Source organism: Phyllobates terribilis, unplaced genomic scaffold (assembly GCF_046119375.1).
Source record: "Phyllobates terribilis strain yellow unplaced genomic scaffold, ASM4611937v1 Scaffold_2__4_contigs__length_985480577, whole genome shotgun sequence".
Taxonomy (NCBI): Eukaryota; Metazoa; Chordata; class Amphibia; order Anura; family Dendrobatidae; genus Phyllobates; species Phyllobates terribilis.
In genome coordinates, this window is record NW_027362762.1 from 86,047,141 (window position 1) to 86,069,923 (window position 22,783).

Consider the following 22,783-nt stretch of genomic DNA (forward strand, 5'->3'; position numbering starts at 1 on the left):
AAATGGACACCTTGCTTTTCTTCAAAGACTACACCCGGTTACGGACACGCCGTGACCATCTTTATGTGTTTCTTCTTATTGTACTATTATTGTTGTTATATCTTGTTATGTTTTTTCTAAAATAGGTTTAGTCCCGGAGTACTAAATTTCACTAGGGGGGAATGTGGCACCCCAGGGGTCTGGTTTTCCACAGTAATGTAATGTTATGTCTGAGAGCAGGTGGGAGGTCCTTTGGTCAGGGATCCTGTGCATGCCACACCTCCTGCCCAGTCTTGGGAGGGGAAGAACTTCCCCTGTATAAACCCTGGGCTGAGGCAGGGTTAGTCAGTCAAGGAGAGAAGAGACAGAGAAGCAGCATAGGAAGAAACAGCAGAAGCTCAGTGGGAGCAATACTACTACGAGTCAGGGGCTGGCAGCTGCAGAGCTCGCCCTGACTGAGAAGCTTTCTTACCGGACCCGGCGTCCGAGGCTGTGGGGACTAACTCTTACCCAGCAGCAGAAGCCGACCGGCAGGGGATTTCAGGTCCTCAGGCCCAGAAACCCGAAGGCACGGTCACACGCGTGGGACCAGCACCGCCATCGTGGAGCGGAAGCCATTAGAAGGCCCCGAGTCACCGGCCATACGGGTGAGCACCACACGGTACACTCAGGGACGTGGGCTACTTATATCCGCTTCTAGCAAGGTAGCCAGAAGAGTACAGTCAGTTTGGGAGGCCTACAACTCCGCCTGGCCAGGGGAGTTCCCATCTGCTCAAGGACTGACCAGGCCCCATTCACTAGCAAGTACTCCGGGAGGGTCTATCGTTGTTACCAGTAAAGACCCTGAATTACACCGCACCGTCTCTGAGTGGTTCCTGCTACCCCCATCATCCACATCTGCTGCCCTGAGGCCATACCCCTCCCGTTGGGGGTTATACCCTCTACGCTGCACCATCCATCCACCGGCCTCAGCAGACTGTCCTGCAGCGGCAGCTCCATAGCTGCATTCAACGGGTGGCGTAGTCGTCCTGCATCTACTGCTGTTACATCGCCGCTCAGTTTGACTCCCTGGGCACGGACCGGGTCACCGCCACGAGACTACAACCCTCAAGAGATCCGGCTCCGGGTAAGCTCCCGCGTGCGCAACGCAGCGCGACACAGGCTCAGGGGCGCGTCATAAATCTCCATTGATGTGGTCAGCAGTCAAATCAGTTGAAGAAAGCTGAGAAAAAGACACACTCCTCATCAGAACAAGCTTACTGATGGATCCACAGTTTGCTCATTCTACAGCCAGCAATACAGTCTAACACAGAGGCTAAAGAAGACAAATGGGGCACAGTTTTTAACAAAAGACAATTGCAAAATTAATTGACATACATTTCAGGTATATAAGAAAAAAAAAAAAAAAAAAAGATGTCCATATCTTTAACGTGTTTTTTGTTTGTTTTTGTCTCACTAGGGAACCAGAAGATAATATTTTCATGATTGCTTTAGTATTATGGGATACTTCAGGATTATTGCTGGTCATTTTTGACGATGGCATGTAAGGAAGTAAACTGCCGGGATAAGAGTTAACTCTGATCCTGGCAGCGAGATATCGGTTGTATATTACAGTTGGTTCCTACTGCTGATGAAGAAGAAAAAGATGGAAGATGTAAGCCCCATGGTTAGTTCTTAGGGCTGACAACCTCGGTGGCGGGCTTACCTCTGTGATACGCTGTCCGTCGCGGTCGGTGAACTGGCGCCTTCTTTCTTGCTGCTGGTTTTGCTGTCTGCGGCTTTGATGGCTCGGTTGTAGGACTTGTCCAGCTCCTCCATGATGAATTTCAGGTCGGAGCAGAGATGAGGGGCTGCAGTGAACCTCCAGAACAAGGACGGCAGGTAAAGCAGGACGGCGCCCAGGAGCAGGATGTACGGGAAGAACTGCAAGCAAGGAGCCAGGATTACAGCCGGCACTTGGAGTCAGTGTTACTCTGATCTGCTGTGTCCCAGAGATCAGCAGAATTCACCATCAATATTCGTTTGCTGGGGGCTCATACTTTCAGGACCCCAGCGTTTGAGTTTGCACAGGCGCAGTGCCGTACATACTGTAGCACAGCCCCATTGGGCCACCTTGCTTTTCATTCTGTTCATCGAAAGGGCACCAAGCGTCAGACAGATCATCAATGCTGGGCCCCGTTCACACACAGGTTTTTTTTTTTCTCCCCTGTATAGAGCGGATCCTCCACCAGATCCGCCTCAAAAGCTGCTTTAAATACTCTTCCTATTCTTTTCAAAGGGCACTCCACTTTGCTGTTCACAGGAGGAAGTTTTGGGAGTTTTTTTTTGTTTCGGAAGAGGTTTTAAAAACGCCTGGTGGAGAAGAAAAAAACGAGTGCATGTCGCTTTCCTAAAGCAGATCCTGAAGGAATCTAGGCCGAACAAGGCACTGACAAATAAAAAGGCTGTAAACAAAGCACGAGAAAAGCTCATCCAAAACCTCTTCATTAAAAAAAAAAAAAAAAAAAAAAAACCTCCGCAAAAAAGGAGCGTTTTCTAAAGTGGTTTCTTCTTGAAAATCTCATTTTGGACCTCAAAAAGCTCTGCCTGGACATATCCTGGAAAACTCCTAAGTTAGTGATGTGCTGCCACCTAGTGTCATAACTATAGGCTCTTCCAAAACTTCTGCACTTGCCCTCTCTGATAGCAAATGTACTATTTCTAACCCCATTAAGATGCAGTCGTTTTTATAGATTTTTTTAAATAATTTTTGTTAATGGTAAAAAAGTAGTATGTGATACACTCCAGATATATATATTATATATTGCATGTATTGGAACACGACAAGAAAAGAGAAAAAAGGCAAATTGGACATAATTTCACACGAAATCCCAAAACTGGGTCGGCCAAAATTGTGGGTAAACAACTTTGCTTCATGCATGTGGTGCTCATTCAAACTCCCCTGTGGCAAGTAACAGGTGTGGGCAATATGAAAATCACCCCTGAAATCAGATAAAAAGGGGAAAAGTTGACGCAATGTTTGCATTGTGTGTCTGTGTGTGCCACACTAAGCATGGAGAACAGAAAGAGGAGAAGAGAACTGTCTGAGGACTTGAGAACCAAAATTGTTGAACAATCTCAAGATTACAAGTCCATCTCCAGAGATCTTGATGTTCCTTTGTCCACGGTGCACAATATAATCCATTAGTTTACAACCCATGGCGCTGTAGATTATCTCCCTGGATGTGGACGACCAAGAAAAATTCATGAAAGGTTGCAAAGCAGGATAGTCTGGATAGTGCATAAGCAGCCCCAATCAAGTTGCAAAGAAACTAAAGCTATCCTGCAGGCTCAGGGTGCAGTGTCAGCTCGAACTATCCGTCGACATTTGAATGAAATGAAACAATATGGCCGGAGACCCAGGAGGTCCCACTGCTAACACAGACAGAAAAAGCTAGACTTCAGTTTGCCAAAATGTACGCGAGTAAGCCAAAATTCTTCTGAAAGAGTGTCTTGTGGACAGATGAGACCAAGATAGAGCTTTTTGGTAAGGCACACCATTCTACTGTTTACCGAAAACGGAATGAGGTCAAAAAAGAAAAGAACAGTGCCTACAGTCAAACATGGTGGAGGTTCAAAGACGTTTTAAGGTTGTTTAGTTGCCTCTGCTACTGGGTGCCTTGACTATGTGTAAGGCATCATGAAATCTGAAGATTACCAAAGAATTTTGGGTTGCAATGTAGTGCCCAATGTCAGAAAGCTGAGTTTACCTCCTAGGTCATGGGTCTTCCAGCACCATTAAGAAATCCAGATAAGAGTAAAGACAGCGATGATGTTGGGTGCTGCCGCAGGCTCCCAAAACTAAAAAAAAAACAGGGAATCATTTTCGATTTTCAAACTATACACATTATCCCTGGAAGGTCTGAACAAATGTATAGAGAACATGCATCAGTAGTAATTTTATGTTGTTGAAATGAGACTCAGTGTTTCCAAGTAAGTAATATTTTTACGGTATTACGTTTTCATATATGATCTACACTCCCTGACAGAAGTTATGTCGCTTATCCATGTTATGTAAATAAAAGCTTATAACCTGACGTTAAATTCATCCATTGGTTTTATAAGTTACTCTTTTGAAAGCTGAAACCCTCCCAAATTTGGTTTCAGTTAAAGGGGTATTTCCATCTCCAAGATCCTATCTCATTTTGTAGTAGGTGTAATAATAATATTAGCAAATACCTCCAATTAGAAATGTAGTATAGTTTTCCATTTTTTCATTGTCTCTTTCCTCATGTGCAGGGCATTAGGTATCCATGGTTACGGCCATCAGCAATGCGCTAACTCACTATATCAATGGTCGTAACCATGGATACCTAAGGTCCTGCAATGCCTGCACATGAGATAAGTGACACAGAGAATCAGAAAAACCATACTACATTTCTAATTGCAGGTATTTGCTAATATTATTATTATTATTATTATTATTACACCTACTACATATTGAGATAGGATTTTGGCGATGGGAATATCCCTTTAAGAAAATAAATTGGCATCAATGCTGAAATATTGTTCATTTAATGAACACAGAATGGTCAGATTTTGGCAAGACAAAAGTTTTGTCGCCTGGTCATATAATGCACCCAATCCTAGTTTACATCCTCACCAGTGCTCAGTAAATGACCGGTTAATTAGTGGGTGTGTATAAAAAGAAACCCAGCACCACAGACCTTCACTTGAACTGCAACTTGAGCTCTGATAACATGCCAAACATCCACCCTGCGACCAAAGCCTTCATTATCAAGAGGCTGAAGACCAGATCCACTGCAGAGGTGGCTGGCACCTTTAACGTGTCTCAGCATCAAGTACAAAGAATTAAAAAAAAGTTTTGAAGAGACTGGAGATGTGTTTGACAAGCCCAGGTCCGGCAGACCCCGCAAGACAACTGCTCAAGAGGAACGTTTGTTGGTCAGAAAATCCAAAGCAAGCCCCTCTTCCACTGCAGCAGAGCTCCAACAGGCCTGGTCACCTCATCCCTGTGTCAACTAGAACAGTTTGTAGGATTCTGTCTCGAAATGGCCTCCATAGTTGAATCAGTGCCCAGAAGCCAGCACTAAACAAAAGGCAAATAAAAAACCATGTGGCATTTGCAAAGTCCCACAGCCTGCTAAACAGATGGACGCTGGAAAAGTGGCAGAAGGTGGATTTCTCTGATGAATCTTCAGTAGAATTACACCACAGCCGCCGCAAATACTGCAGGAGACCTACTGGAGCCCGTATGGCTCCAAAATACACCCAGAAAACAGTTACATTTGGTGGTGGAAAGATCATGGTCTGGGGTTACATTCAGTATGGGGGTGTGCGAAACATTTGCAAGGTGGAAGGCCATATCAATAGCCTAAAATATCAAGAAGTATTAGCTATCTCTTACATTCCAAATCATAAAAGGGGACAAATTCTGCAGCAGGATGGTGCTCCATCTCATCCATCCATCTCTACAACAAAGTTCCTCCAGGCAAAAAAGATCAAGGTGCACAAGGACTGGCCAGCCCAGTCACCAGACATGATCATCGTTGAGCAGGTCTGGGGTAGGATGAAAGAGGAAGATGGAAGATAAAACCAAAGAATCTAGATGAACTCTGGGAGGCATGTAAGACGGCATTCTCTGCTATTCCTGATGACTTCATTAATAAATTGTATGAATCATTGTTGAACCGCATGGATGCAGTCCTTCAAGCTCATGGAAGTCACACAAAATATTAAATATGACTCTAATAACACCACAACTTCATTCACCAATGTTATGCCACATATATTTGTATTTTAAGATAATTATTTGTTTGAATATCACATTACTTTCTGTGGGCGACAAAACTTCTGTCTTGCCAAAATCTGACCATTCTGTGTTCATTAAATGATCAATATTTCAGCATTGATGCCGATTTATTTTCTTAACCTAAACCAAATTTGGGAGGGTTTCAGCTTTCAAAAGAGTAATTTATAAAACCAATGGATGAATATAACGTCAGGTTATCAGCTTTTATTTACATAACATGGATAAGCGACATAAATATACATAACTACACTCCCTGGCAGAAGTTATGTATAATGTATGGTTTCCTTTTGTCTCTCGTCATGAGAAGGTCAAGTGGTGAATCGTTCCACACCTATCATGTGAGGCTAAAAGGTTGAATAGTTTGTTTCCATCCATTTCTGGAGGCTTCGTGAAACAAAGCGCTGGAGAGTTCTGAAGTGGCAGCAATGAGTCCGGATCTAAATCCCATTGAACACCTGTGGAGAGATCTTAAAATTGCTGTTGGGAGAAGGCACCTTCACATATGAGAGACCTGGAGCGATTTGCAAAAGAAGAGTCCAAGATTCCAGCTGAGAAGTGTAAGAAGCTTGTTGATGGTTATAGGAAACGATTGATTGCAGTTATTTATTCCAAAGGGTGTACAACCAAATATCAAGTTGCAAGTGCCAACAATTTTGTCCGGTCCATTTTTTTTTTTTTTTTTTTTGTAAAATTATGTTCAATTTACCTTTATTTTTTCTCAATTTTTTTTGTGTTGTTCCAATACGCACAAAGGAAATATACATGTTTTTCAGCCATGACTGTGTAATTGTACACACTCACATATATTAATATTACACACACACTATATATATATATATATATATATATATATATATATATATATATATATATATATATATATATATATATATATATATATATATATATATATATATATATATATATATATATATATATATATATATATATATATATATATATATATATATATAAATATTTATTTTTATTTATTTATTTACAAAGTTCAGAATTTTTTTTACAACCATTGACAGAAATCCTTATTGGTACTGAACTGGCCAGCTAATTTTTACCGCACATCATATCAATAAAACCCAAAAATCAGTGACACAATTGTGTGGTTTTTTTTTTTTGGGTTTTTTTCATTATTGTTTTACCCCATATTGACATTGGTAAAGTGAATGGTAAAATTTTAAAAAACAGCAACATAAAAAACAAGTTCTCAAATGGACAAAAAAAAAAAAAAAGTTCTGGCTCTTGGAAGAAGAGAAAAGGAAGAAATAAAAGTGCAAAATTGAAAAGTGGCCGAGATGGGAAGGGGAATGGGGGTCTTTATAGGTCTTACCTTGTGGAGCCACAGGGGGATGTTCCCGGAGTCGCTGTGTGACAAGTGCTTCTGCTGGACGGCGGCCCAGCAGAAAGAGTCCACGTAGGCGGCCTGTCTCCAGGAGAAGCTGCTGGGGGCAAAGCAGGAGATCTGGGCACCTGTCATCGAAATACAGAGCAAATCAGTCATGGCGCATGTGAAAGAATTGAAAGTGAAGTTCACTGCATTTCCTGCAACCGCCACTAGGAGGAGCTCACTGCACAGAGAATTCACAGCTCCTGTGCAATAGAACAGGAAAGTGCATGAATACATGAGCGCCACCTAGTGGTGTCAATGTACAGGGGGGCAGAGTGGATCCCTAGTTTCTGAAAACTAGAGGCCCCAACCTCTAGAAAGCTTTGCATTGAAATCACAGCGCACATAAGGGGTTGTTCACTGTTGCAGCCATTTTTTTGTTTGTTTTTACTTTAATACCTATATACAGGACTAAAAATACATTTTTGCAACTGAGGTTCATTAAACATTTTGCACTGTTTGCCTTCTATAGCTGTACTGTTTAATGCTGGCTGTAAAATGAGTTCACTGAGAAACAGTCAGTGAGCTCATTCTCATGGTCTGATGGGAGAGTTTGTAATTCTTAGCTGACATGAGCTTAGAAAAAAAGTCAGAAATATGACCACAAAGTTAAATGTGCTGGGAAAAAAGGGGCCTGAAAACAGCCAAACGGCTAATTTTTTTTTAATGAAACCCAATAGCAAAAAGTATTTTTTTAACCCAATATACATGCATTTAAGTAAAGGTAAAGTTCTGTTGGCAAACGTGGATAACCCTAATTACTTTGTAGGAGGGGGTGGGGGCCCATTTTAAGCTTTGCTGGTTTCTGTGTAGGTTCATTTACGGCTGCAATATGGAGGCTTAAAGGCTATGTCCATCTTTGTGAGAAAATCTAGTAAATTTCTCCCAGTAAGTGTATGTAGTGGGTTTGTATGCGCCTCCTCAGCTTTTTGATGACTCCTGCCAGTACAGAGCACATGTAAAGTTAGAAAAGGGAGACCAGCACCTGCAGCTGCGGCTATATGCTCCTACATCCACGTCCCCTTATACAACAGCCCCATCTAGTGCTCACTTCCGGTTACTGCAGCACTAATATGCTCTGCAAACTCCTAGTGTGTATTCTAGCTTACAGGTTATGATTGCAGCACCATTGGGTTATCGTCAGTAAAAAAAAAAAAAAAAAGCTTTGACCTAGACCATGGTTCCCCAACTCCAGTCCTCAAGGCCCACCAACAGGCCATGTTTTCAGGATTTCCTTAGTATTACACAGGTGATAATTGCATCACCTGCACAGTCAATAATTCCATCACCTGTGCAATACTAAGGAAATCCTGAAAACATGACCTGTTGGTGGGCCTTGAGGACTGGAGTTGGGGAACCCTGACCTAGACGATTTAACCTGGTAGATGCCACAATATATAATGATTAAAGCACAATGGAGATAGGTCTCTCTATGTTACCATTAGGCTAGGCATTATGTGTTCGGCATTATACAATATCTAGGATCTTACAGAAAGGACTCCAGGGCTTGAAATACCCATAATATTCTTAAGATAAAACACGATCAGCATCCCCCGCAGTCTCACACATCGTCAAGTCTGTATGTTAATAAAAGAACTAGACACAATGACAGCGTGTACATTGCAGTGTACTAGAGTTCTCTGCCATGTTATCAGTGTGTCAAGCTGCAGGCATGATACACAGCTCCTCGTGTCCCCATGATAATACTTCCTGTGCTCTGGAATAGTTTTTGGGATATGGCATTTTTGTACATACAGTACATTACATTGCTGATCCAGAGTTACATCCTGTATTAAACTCCAGAGCTGCACTCACTATTCTGCTGGTGGAGTCACTGTGTACATACAGTACAGACCAAAAGTTTGGACACACCTTCTCATTTAAAGATTTTTCTGTATTTTCATAACTTTGAAAATTGTACATTCACACTGAAGGCATCAAAACTATGAATTAACACATGTGGAATTATATACTTAACAAAAAAGTGTGAAACAACTGAAAATATGTCTCATATTCTAGGTTTTTCAAAGTAGCCACCTTTTGCTTTGATGACTGCTTTGCACACTCTTGGCATTCTCTTGATGAGCTTCAAGAGGTAGTCACCGGAAATGGTCTTCCAACAATCTTGAAGGAGTTCCCAGAGATGCTTAGCACTTGTTGGCCCTTTTGCCTTCACTCTGCGGTCCAGCTCACCCCAAACCATCTCGATTGGGTTCAGGTCTGGTGACTGTGGAGGCCAGGTCATCTGGCATAGCACCCCATCACTCCCCTTCTTGGTCAAATAGCCCTTACACAGCCTGGAGGTGTGTTTGGGGTCATTGTCCTGTTGAAAAATAAATGATGGTCCAACTAAACGCAAACCGGATGGAATAGCATGCCGCTGCAAGATGCTGTGGTAGCCATGCTGGTTCAGTATGCCTTCAATTTTGAATAAATCCCCAACAGTGTCACCAGTAAAGCACCCCCACACCATCACACCTCCTCCTCCATGCTTCACGGTGGGAGCCAGGCATGTAGAGTCCATCCGTTCACCTTTTCTGCGTCGCACAAAGACATGGTGGTTGGAACCAAAGATCTCAAATTTGGACTCATCAGACCAAAGCACAGATTTCCACTGGTCTAATGTCCATTCCTTGTGTTCTTTAGCCCAAACAAGTCTCTTCTGCTTGTTGCCTGTCCTTAGCAGTGGTTTCCTAGCAGCTATTTTACCATGAAGGCCGGCTGCACAAAGTCTCCTCTTAACAGTTGTTGTAGAGATGTGTCTGCTGATAGAACTCTGTGTGGCATTGACCTGGTCTCTAATCTTAGCTGCTGTTAACCTGTGATTTCTGAGGCTGGTGACTCGGATAAACTTATCCTCAGAAGCAGAGGTGACTCTTGGTCTTCCTTTCCTGGGGCGGTCCTCATGTGAGCCAGTTTCTTTGTAGCGCTTGATGGTTTTTGCAACTGCACTTGGGGACACTTTCAAAGTTTGCCCAATTTTTCGGACTGACTGACCTTCATTTCTTAAAGTAATGATGGCCATTCGTTTTTCTTTACTTAGAATTTGTATTATGGCAAGAAAAAAGCAGCTAACAGTCTATTCAGTAGGACTATCAGCTGTGTATCCACCAGACTTCTGCACAACACAACTGATGGTCCCAACCCCATTTATAAGGCAAGAAATCCCACTTATTAAACCTGACAGGGCACACCTGTGAAGTGAAAACCATTTCCGGTGACTACCTCTTGAAGCTCATCAAGAGAATGCCAAGAGTGTGCAAAGCAGTCATCAAAGCAAAAGGTGGCTACTTTGAAGAACCTAGAATATAAGACATATTTTCAGTTGTTTCACACTTTTTTGTTAAGTATATAATTCCACATGTGTTAATTCATAGTTTTGATGCCTTCAGTGTGAAAGTACAATTTTCAAAGTCATGAAAATACAGAAAAATCTTTAAAATGAGAAGGTGTGTCCAAACTTTTGGTCTGTACTGTACATTACATTTCTGATCCTGTGCTGATCCTGAGTTACATCCTCTATTATACTCCAGAGCTGCACTCACTATTCTGCTGGTGCAGTCACTGCGTACATACATTACATTACTGATCCTGAGTTACATCCTGTATTATACTCCAGAGCTGCACGCACTATTCTGCTGGTGCAGTCACTGTGTACATACATTACCTATCCTGTACTGATCCTGAATACATTTTTTTTTTTAATTTTCAGAACAAATGACTACATTTCCATCTTGTGGCTGCTCAGCTTGATCACATCTTTGGGGCAATGTGTGCACTGTGACCAGGCAGCTGAAAATTATTATTACTGATGAGGCCGAGGACAGTGCGGCTTTGTATTATACACACTGGTACCAGGCAGAGGACATGCACACATCTGACAAGCCACACAAGGGAGGATTGTTCAGATCATATGATTGAGGCATAAATCATGGATTATCACATTATACGGACAACCACCATGTGCGGATCACCACCATGTCAAAGAGGAGAGTCCTGAACAGCAAAGGCGACTCACAGCTAACAATTGGGCTGCAAGAGGTCTCCAATGGTGATCTGTTATCATAGGCAATCAACTTCAGCAAATAGAGATTTATATAAATCTGATCTTTGAAAGTTAGAGATCTGGGGGCGAGCGGCCTCTCAGCCGAGGGCTAGATCAGTCAGATCTGGGGGCGAGCGGCCTCTCCGCCGAGGGCTAGATCAGTCAGATCTGGGGGCGAGCGGCCTCTCCGCCGAGGGCTAGATCAGTCAGATCTGGGGGCGAGTGGCCTCTCAGCCGAGGGCTAGATCAGTCAGATCTGGGGGCGAGCGGCCTCTCCGCCGAGGGCTAGATCAGTCAGATCTGGGGGCGAGCGGCCTCTCCGCCGAGGGCTAGATCAGTCAGATCTGGGGGCGAGCGGCCTCTCCGCCGAGGGCTAGATCAGTCAGATCTGGGGGCGAGCGGTCTCTCCGCAGAGGGCTAGATCAGACAGATCTGGGGGCGAGCGGCCTCTCCGCCGAGGGCTAGATCAGACAGATCTGGGGGCGAGCGGCCTTCCGCAGAGGGCGAGCGGTCTCTCCCCCAGAATGCTAGAGCGGCCGGACCTGAGGCGAGCAGCCGCTCCGCGAGGGCTGGAGCTGAGGAGAGTGGCAGCTCCGCCGAGGGCAGGAGCAGCTGGACCTAGGGTGACCAGCTGCTCTGTGGAGGCTAGGGCAGCCGGACCTGAGGCAACCAACTTTTCTGCGGAAGCTAGAGCAGCCAGACTTGGGGCTATGAGCTGATCTTTGGAAATTCGAGCAGGTGGACTTTTGGTGATCAAGTGATCTTTGTAAAGGTCAGCGTTGCCGGACTCGGGGCTACCAGCTGCTCTGTAGAGACTGGACCTGGCCACGGATTTACAAACCCCGGCAATTTGTGATAAAAAGTGCCGGTTTTGCTGAATCGCACATGACGGCACATGTGAGCCCGGCCATAAATAATGACAGGTTATGCTCGGATTTATATGAGCAGTTACTTAACTAGTAATCGCTCAAAATTCTCCTCTCCTCGTGTAATAAGTCCTGGATACCCGATTACATTGTGTTCCTGCTCCCAGCCTCTCCTCCTGGGGGGACATAATTATTATGCACATACAATATTATCCCGTGGGATGGACCCTGGGGTTTGGCATCAGCGGGTGATTTACTCTCACTGTCACGTACGAGACGCCTGGTGTTTAAAGGAAAAATAATGGTTAGTTTGGGTCAGAGACCTGCGGACGGTCCGGACATCACAGTCTGAACTCGGACCGTGAATGTTGGACTTGTTGAACCGTCCTAGGGGAGAATATTTCCATATATATATGGCATGCGATGGAGCCTGTGTGCAGCATATAGGGAGCGCTGTGTGAATAAGCTCTAATGAACACGGGGTGGTCGCACAGATTACCAGTTTCATGGGAAACAATGACGTTACGTGTCAATGACACATATGAGGTGAACTTTAATTTTGGACCACAGACTTTTAGAATGATAAAGACTCGATAGAGATTAATCCCACTCGGCTCAAAGGCTTCTGTAACTTTAGCATCCATAGGCCTCAAAACAGTCTGTTGTCCATAGCAACCAATCAGAGCCCAGCTTTCATCTCTTAACCTGCTGTGGAGCAATGAAAGCTGCGCTCTGATTGGTTGCTAAAGACAACAAGGACAGGTTTTTCTCTGCATCTTCATAAACTAGGCCCAATGTGTGTGGGGGAGGATCAGCTGTAGGGACCAATGAGGGTCAGACATTAAAGTATACAGTATTATATAACCATCCGTATAGATATAGGGTAGAATTCACATGCTGTGACCCCGAGCCAACGGCTCCTCCTCACTAGTTGTCAGACGTGCGACCCCCACATGCTTGACCGGTGTTCAATTCATATGGCAGCTCGGGACCCCCGTTCTAGTGATCGGTTGTGGTCCCCGCCAGGGCTGGGGTCCCAACACGGCAATCACAGCCTGGCGGTCCCACACTGCCCATATTTCCATGTACAGTAGATGTCCGCACCCACTGAAAATAGCACGGGTGCAAACTGTGTTGTACAGTCAGCACCGCAATCCGATGGCAGTAGTTTTGCACCTTAGTTATTACCGTCAATCGTGATGGCAGCATTTGAGAAGTTGGAAGAAGGCTTTGTCCCTCAAAATGCCCATCGACTTCCTCCACAACTCGTTTCTGGTGTGTCAATGGCGTTGTCATGACAGCCAGGGCTCAACGGAGGCCCCCCAAGAAGAAAAACAGCCTAACCAACACCAAGTCAGATTGCCAATGCACTAGCAGGATGCAGCAGACCCCCATGATAAATGCGGGGGCAGCACAGGTGCAAAATACTGATGGAAACAGCCACTCACAAACCTACCAATTCATGGAGCGGGTGGCTGCCTAGTAAAAAAATGCACACAAATGGGGCTTGAATAGGACGCCAGTCACACAGATGTGTGATGCACAGTGTCTGGCTTACAGCTTATTGATGAAGCCCATACCAATAGATCAGGTGGGCTGCCCAGCACTATATACATGCACCCCACAAGGACCGACGCCCCAGTTCACCCAACACTAAAAGACCGGCTGCATCCTGCAAAAATGTGCAATAAAAAATAATATAAAAGATAAATACATTACATGAGGTATTGGTCAATATTTTGACCAAAATACACAAGCTCACAACCCATGCAAGGCGCCCACCACCACCCGTCTTCTGCCATCTTTGTACACCTATGAATAACAGCATAGGAGATAGAGTTTTACAATACACTGCAATATGAAAATAATGGCCTATTGAATAATCGGTCGCAGATTCTCTTAGTGAACTATTAAAAAAAGAAATCCCCTTAAACCCTAAATGTGAATAGAACCTAAAAATAAAATTAACATTTTGTATCTCCGAGTACATAACTAGAAGAACTAAGAAAATGACAAAATATTTATCCCATTCAACGAACATGGAAACAAAAAAAAAAAATACTTAGCCTCCTAAAAAAGAAAATAAATTGTATGGACCTCAAAATGATGGAAAACAAAAACTAGTACTGCAAAAATAAGCCCTTATACAATCCTAGAGACTGAAAAATTAAAAAGCTCTTGGAAAAATCAAAAGTGAAACGGGGCTCAAGGGCCATAATGCTGGACCTGGCACCGAACCCAGCGGGCGCCAAACCCAGCGGTCATAAAAAAAAGTCTTAGCTCTTGGGAGGAAAAATCAAAAGTGAATATGGGCTCAGGGGCTGGTATAACCCTGGAGTTGGCACTGATCACCGACCCAGTGAATAAGACTTCAGTGTACAGTGAGCTCCCCCTAGTGGTGGCTGCCAGCAGGCAGGATATAACCTCTTCCCTCTATGCCCAGTGCAGGGGATCTGGAGCTCTGTATCAGTAAAGCAGAGCCACAATGGATATAAAGATATTCCTCGGACTCAGCATCTATAAAATCTTCCATGAGGTTGTGTGTCAGACAGACGACGATCATCATTAAATATTCCTGCCAGATGGCCGGCCTGCCATGTGGAACACAATGTGACGGACGTCCCGGCACGACATTTTCTTTATGAATATCCATCCTGTTCGCTGCTTTCGTAATACATTTATATTTAATAAAGCCGTCACCAATCACAAGTAAAGAATTAGTTCAGCGATAACGTGGAACATTTTAATTTTCTAATATGGAGCAGATCGGTTCTGACAAGCAGCATCCTGTCCGAGGCACAAAGGGACAGTCTGCAGCCGGACGGAGCAATTATGTCCGATACAGTGAGATGCATCGGTAATGAGACGCTGAGAGAGGTGATGTAAGGTCTGGTAAAGGAGGTCCACGAGCTGCCGCCATTCTTAAAGGAGACCTATCACTATAACTATGGCATCTAATCAGTGACCTTACTGCTGCCAGGAATGAATGGGCTTCAGCTCCGCTAACTACGGGCCATTTTATGCAACAGCGACGCATGTAGATGAATGAAGCTGCGGCCCAATCGTGACCCAATCCAAGTTCAGAAGCGGCACGTACCGACAGGTGGATCCCCAAACATTAAACAACAACGATCATGTGCAGCATCACTTATAGGCAATGCAATATATAAGGATAAAAAAAATAATAATCCCGCCATACAGTGATAATACCGCCATATAATCCTGGCATACAGTGATAATCCCGCCATACAGTGATAATACCGCCATATAATCCTGGCATACAGTGATAATACCGCCATACAGTGATAATACCGCCATATAATCCTGGCATACAGTGATAATACCGCCATATAATCCCGCCATAGTGATAATACTGCCATATAATCCCGCCATACAGTGATAATACCGCCATATAATCCCGCCATACAGTGATAATACTGCCATATAACGCCATACAGTGATAATACTGCCATATAATATTGCCATACAATGTCAAATAATCCCACAATAAAATGTCACTCATACAATGCCAAATTCCCCTATAAAATGGCAGATACCGCCATACATGGCCAATTATCACCATAGCATGTCTAAAAAAAATATTTGCACACAAAATATTGCTTTATCGTGTCAAAATATTACCCTGACATAAAATCCACATGATACCACCATACACTTCACAAATAAGCAACATCTGAATAATGAAAAAAAACATGTAATACTGCCATATAGAGCACACAGAATACTGAAAAACAGCAACAATAAAACATACTGCAGTATTTCAGTTAGTTATGAAATTGATGATCTCCTATAAAAAGAAAGTGTCAGGATTTTAAATCCTTGTTTATGCTGCTGTCATGACTGGGTTAATCCCAGCTCCTAAGCCCGCTCCACAAGGATACCACAAGGTACAAGTAGATGTGCGACGGCCTTCGCCAAGGGGTGAAGGTCCATATAGTGATGGCAAACTGCCCCAGAACTTGGATGGCTGCTGTTGCCAACGGGCTAAGGTCCAAAATCTTGTGCTGATTCATTTACCAACTCAAAAAAAGAAAAAAAAACACAATTGTAAGAGAAAGCTGCAAATCCCCCACATAGACATACACTGAAAACAGACCTTTCTGACTACCACCACTAGAGGGAGCTCACACCACATTGTATGACAGGATCAATGTAATAGTATGCAGGGAGCTCCCTCTAGTGGTGGCAGCAGGTAGTCTGAATATTTTATCTTAAATATACGCCTATAATGAAGATTTGGATCTGCATCAGAAAAAATCCTCTACCAAAATACATTGCAAACTACACTGCTCAAAAAAATAAAGGGAACACTTAAACAACAGAATATAACTCCAAGTAAATCAAACTTCTGTGAAATCAAACTGTCCACTGAGGAAGCAACACTGATTGACAATCAATTTCACATGCTGTTGTGCAAATGGAATAGATAATAGATGGAAATTATTGGCAATTATCAAGACACCCTCAATAAAGGAGTGGTTCTGCAGGTGGGGACCACAGACCACATCTCAGTACCAATGCTTCCTGGCTGATGTTTGGTCACTTTGAATGTTGGTTGTGCTTTCACACTCGTGGTAGCATGAGACGGACTCTACAACCCACAGAAGTTGCTCAGGTAGTGCAGCTCATCCAGGATGGCACATCAATGCAAGCTGTGGCAAGAAGGTTTGCTGTGTCTGTCAGCGTAGTGTCCAGAGGCCGGAGGCGCAATCAGGAGACAGGCCAGTACACCAGGAGACGTGGAGGGGGCCATAGGAGGGCAACAACCCAGCAGCAGGACCGCTACCTCCGCCTTTGTGCAAGGAGGAACAGGAGGAGCACTGCCCGAGCCTAACAAAATGACCTCCAGTAGGCCACAAATGTGCACGTGTCTGCAAAAACGGTTAGAAATCGACTCCATGAGGGTGGTAGGAGGGCCCGACGTCCACAGATGGGGGTTGTGCTCACAGCCCAACACCGTGCAGGACGCTTGGCATTTGCCACAGAACACCAGGATTGGCAAAGTCGCCACTGGCGCCCTGTGCTCTTCACAGATGAAAGCAGGTTCACACTGAGCACATGTGACAGACGTGACAGAGTCTGGAGAAGCCGTGGAGAGCGATCTGCTGCCTGCAACATCCTTCAGCATGACCGGTTTGGCAGTGGGTCAGTAATGGTGTGGGGTGGAATTTATTTGGAGGGCCGCACAGCCCTCCATGTGCTCGCCAGAGGTAGCCTGACTGCCATTAGGTACCGAGATGAGATCCTCAGACCCCTTGTGAGACCATATGCTGGTGCGGTTGGCCCTGGGTTCCTCTTAATGCAGGACAATGCCAGACCTCATGTGGCTGGAGTATGTCAGCAGTTCCTGCAAGATGAAGGCATTGAAGCTATGGACTGGCCCGCCCGTTCCCCAGACCTGAATCCGATTGAGCACATCTGGGACATCACGTCCCGCTCCATCCACCAACGTCACGTTGCACCACAGACCGTCCAGGAGTTGGCGGATGCTTTAGTCCAGGTCTGGGAGGAGATCCCACAGGAGACCATCCGCAACCTCATCAGGAGCATGCCCAGGCGTTGTAGGGAGGTCATACAGGCACGTGGAGGCCACACACAATACTGAGCCTCATTTTGACTTGTTTTAAGGACATTACATCAAAGTTGGATCAGCCTGTAATGTGTTTTTCCACTTTAATTTTGGGGGTGACTCCAAATCCAGGCCTCCATTGGTTAATAAATGTGATTTCCATTGATGATTTTTGTGTTATTTTGTTGTCAGCACATTCAACTTTGTACAGAACAAAGTATTCAATGAGAATATTTCATTCATTCAGATCTAGGATGTGTTATTTCAGTGTTCCCTTTATTTTTTTGAGCAATGTATATAGCAATATAATACCCTTAATTGTTAATTGATAGACTATTTATTCAACTTAATACCATCTGAAGTCATGTATCAAACATATAAGGTCCGCAAAGCGCCCTGTGTATACATACCAGGAAGTCACAGGCAGACAACAGAGGACGGCCAGACGGATGTAAGGGCATATATTGAGGAGTTGCACACGTGGAGCGGACGCCCCATGTGTGCAACTCCTCAATATATGCCCTATAGTCTATCAATTAACAACTAAGGGTATTATATTGCAAACCATATATTCTAGTCTATAACTTATGGTTAATTTGGTGTAACAGCTAAAATATAGGTAGCATATAGGTGGTAAAATATATATTTATACTGAGATTTACTCTGTTGCAATCTTACCCAGGGTACCATTCTTTCAGCATCTTGCATATTAGATGTTGTAACTATATATGTACATTCATTATTTCTAGCGTTTGCCACGTGGAGCTGCGTGTCTTAGGTTTTTTACCGGTTGCACTTTTCCCCCTCTGTGTGCTTGTCATTTTTCCTAAATAAACTTTGATATACTTACATAAAACTCAGAGGCTTGTGTATCGTTGTTTTTGTGCTTTTATACACACACATATATATATATATATATATATATATATATATATATATACACACACATACACACACACACACACACACACACACACACACACACACAGTACAGACCAAAAGTTTGGACACACCTTCTCATTTAAAGATCTTTCTGTATTTTCATGACTATGAAAATTGTACATTCACACTGAAGGCATCAAAACTATGAATTAACACATGTGGAATTATATACTTAACAAAAAAGTGTGAAACAACTGAAAATATGTCTTATATTCTAGGTTCTTCAAAGTAGCCTCCTTTTACTTTGATGACTGCTTTGCACACTCTTGGCATTCTCTTGATGAGCTTCAAGAGGTAGTCACCGGAAATGGTTTTCACTTCACAGGTGTGCCCTGTCAGGTTTAATAAGTGGGATTTCTTGCCTTATAAATGGGGTTGGGACCATCAGTTGTGTTGTGCAGAAGTCTGGTGGATACACAGCTGATAGTCCTACTGAATAAACTGTTAGAATTTGTATTATGACAAGAAAAAAGCAGCTAAGTAAAGAAAAACGAGTGGCCATCCTTACTTTAAGAAATTAAGGTCAGTCAGTGCGAAAAATTGGGCAAACTTTGAAAGTGTCCCCAAGTGCAGTTGCAAAAACCATCAAGCGCTACAAAGAAACTGGCTCACATGAGGACCGCCCCAGGAAAGGAAGACCAAGAGTCACCTCTGCTTCTGAGGATAAGTTTATCCGAGTCACCAGCCTCAGAAATCGCAGGTTAACAGCAGCTAAGATTAGAGACCAGGTCAATGCCACACAGAGTTCTAGCAGCAGACACATCTCTTCAACAACTGTTAAGAGGAGACTTTGTGCAGCAGGCCTTCATGGTAAAATAGCTGCTAGGAAACCACTGCTAAGGACAGGCAACAAGCAGAAGAGACTTGTTTGGGCTAAAGAACACAAGGAATGGACATTAGACCAGTGGAAATCTGTGCTTTGGTCTGATGAGTCCAAATTTGAGATCTTTGGTTCCAACCACCGTGTCTTTGTGCGACGCAGAAAAGGTGAACGGATGGACTCTACATGCCTGGTTCCCATCGTGAAGCATGGAGGAGGAGGTGTGATGGTGTGGGGGCGCTTTGCTGGTGACACTGTTGGGGATTTATTCAAAATTGAAGGCATACTGAACCAGCATGGCTACCACAGCATCTTGCAGCGGCATGCTATTCCATCCGGTTTGCGTTTAGTTGGACCCTCATTTATTTTTCAACAGGACAATGACCCCAAACCCACCTCCAGGCTGTGTAAGGGCTATTTGACCAAGAAGGAGAGTGATGGGGTGCTACGCCAGATGACCTGGCCTCCACAGTCACCAGACCTGAACCCAATCGAGATGGTTTGGGGTGAGCTGGACCGCAGAGTGAAGGCAAAAGAGCCAACAAGTGCTAAGCATTTCTGGGAACTCCTTCAAGATTGTTGGAAGACCATTTCCAGTGACTACCTCTTGAAGCTCATCAAGAGAATGCCAAGAGTGTGCAAAGCAATCATCAAAGCAAAAGGTGGCTACTTTGAAGAACCTAGAATATAAGACATATTTTCAGTTGTTTCACACTTTTTTGTTAAGTATATAATTCCACATGTGTTAATTCATAGTTTTGATGCTTTCAGTGTGAATGTACAATTTTCATAGCCATGAAAATACAGAAAAATCTTTAAATGAGAAGGTGTGTCCAAACTTTTGGTCTGTACTGTGTGTGTGTCTGTACTGTGTGTGTGTGGAATATTATGGAGAAGGGGCAGTGTGTGTGTGTGTGTGTGTGTGTGTGTGTGTGTGTGTGTGTGTGTGTTATATAAAAAGTTTCTTGAAGAATAGGAGCAGACAATTTTCAGACAGCTTGCCACATTAGAGAACAGAAACTCAAACCTCAAAGTATGGCCTATTCATAAGATGATCATGGTGCAATCACCCTGCGGTGGCAGCGTCACTAATCAGCGTTAGTCACCAATTTTGTAACTTTTCGGGGCTCATGCAGGACACTGTATTATGGATCCGTAATATGGAGCTCATAGATTGCTATGGATCGATACCGTACATCTGTATGTTCCATATTACAGAGCTATATGCTCCTAGAGGACCTTGCAGTGCACCATATGGCAGCACACAGTGCCAGTTCTGCAATACAAACCACTAGGGATTCTGCGTGCCACCACACAGGATGGTACACGTGGCCCTGCCAGGTCTATGTGCCCTTAAAGAGGCCTCAAGTATGTGCAAAACAACAATCTCAGAGCATGTTTTTCTTAAAATTCTCTGTTCCTCTATTGTTCCTCCTGAAAATGTATGAAGAAACTGGCAAGTACGGTAGTTACGACTCCTCTTGTCAACAGGCGCTGGGCAGTCTGGATTGCAAAACGTTAAACTTTTTAAGAACTAGCAAGGGGAATGGCAATACCAGTATGCTACATTGCCAAGATGATTAACAGAGGGACAGCACAATAGAAAACTTTTTAGAAATTAACATTGCTTATGCGTCTCCACGGTTACAGACTACAAAATGGCGTCCATTACAGGCACAACACAGGGCACGATGCCAGGAGAGCGGCTCCTACACTTCCTGGCAATCACTTCAATAATCACCTGGAGGGTTACATCTTTTCTGGCTATATGGCTGACCCATGCCACCCCTGGAAGCCCCCACACAATAGATCGATTATTCCCCCCATACATAGGAACACTCTGCTGAGCGCTCCCACCGGACTCCTCTGGTGACTGCTCCTCTTCCAGAGAACAAACGGAGAGGAAAATGCAACAGGACAGATCCCTCTCTCCTCGGGGGGAGAATCAGGAGGTCCCATAGACTGTCTGACGATCCTGCCGATACCAGCCAGCATTAGTCTAATGTGTACTGGGGCCTATATGCCAACAGCCAATACAGAGGAACTGTAGTGTATATGAGCGATCAGGTTCATTCAAGTCCCCAACTGGGACCAGAACAAAAGTCAACCAGGTGGAAAGTGTCCATTTTTTTTTTTTTATTCCCACTGTTCCCCTGCAAATGTCACTTTGTTTTTTAAATCCCAGTTCCAGGGATATGGGCTTTTTTTTTTTTATTGTGGTCTTTATCGTGGAGGTGTAGTTTACAGGATCCTCAGGGGCATGTCTTTAGGCCGCTGTACATAATTATCCCGTAAGTCACGGCCCCTTGTAAAGACCATAAAGATTAGCACTAAAAAAAAAAAAAAAAGGCCTACATCTCTGGAACCATATGATGGATTAAAAAAATAACCAGAACAAAAACATACCCAGGGGAGCAGCGGGAATGAATAAGAGCAAGAACTGGACGCTTTTCACCTGGCAATAGGTCTTCAGAAAAAAATATTTAACATTATCAATACTATCAAGTTCATAAAGGACCTTAAAGGGGTTTTCTCATGAACAAATATTATTTTAAAAATTGATTTAATCAATACATCCTAGAATAATAAGTTTCACACTTGGATGTGTTTAAATAAAATGTTCCTGTGCTGAGATAATCTTATAAATGTGCCCCAGCTCCTGGGCAGGGGAGGACGCAAGAGAGTATACAGACAGGACAGCAGGGAATCTGATTCTTTTTGTGAGGCAAAACATTTTTTTAAAAAACAAAAACTATTTGCAATCCCCTGCTGTCCTGTCTGTATACTCTTTTGCTTCCTCCCCTGCCCAGGAGCTGTGGTATGATCAGACCATGTCCCTGTACGGTCAGACACAGCCATTACACAGTACACAGCAGGGGCACATTTATAAGATTATCTCAGCACAGGAACATTTTATTTAATCACATCCAATCATGGAACTTATTATTATTCCAAGATCTATTAATTAAACTCAACTTTGTGGGAAAACCCCTTTAACTTCACTCCCAAAAAAAAATGCTGTATTCTCAATCCTCAGAATAACTGCGTCATTAAGGGGTTAAAGATAAGCGTCAGATTTTTTTCCCACATACAGTACAGACCAAAAGTTTGGACACACCTTCTCATTTAAAGATTTTTCTGTATTTTCATGACTTTGAAAATTGTACATTCACACTGAAGGCATCAAAACTATGAATTAACACATGTGGAATTATATACTTAACAAAAAAGTGTGAAACAACTGAAAATATGTCTTATATTCTAGGTTCTTCAAAGTAGCCACCTTTTGCTTTGATGACTGCTTTGCACACTCTTGGCATTCTCTTG

At 43.6% G+C, this 22,783-nt stretch overlaps 1 protein-coding gene across 1 annotated transcript in view; it reads right to left on the bottom strand.

The window, feature by feature from the left end:
• PANX1 (pannexin 1) overlaps nucleotides 1-22,783 on the bottom strand; it is a 44,081-nt gene that overhangs the window by 12,492 nt on the left and 8,806 nt on the right. Inside the window, exons 2-3 of the mRNA XM_073662180.1 lie at nucleotides 7,137-7,276; nucleotides 1,685-1,902 (exon numbers count right to left, since the gene is read on the bottom strand). Coding sequence (XP_073518281.1) covers nucleotides 1,685-1,902; nucleotides 7,137-7,276 — 358 coding nt within the window. The remainder of the gene's footprint in view (nucleotides 1-1,684; nucleotides 1,903-7,136; nucleotides 7,277-22,783) is intronic.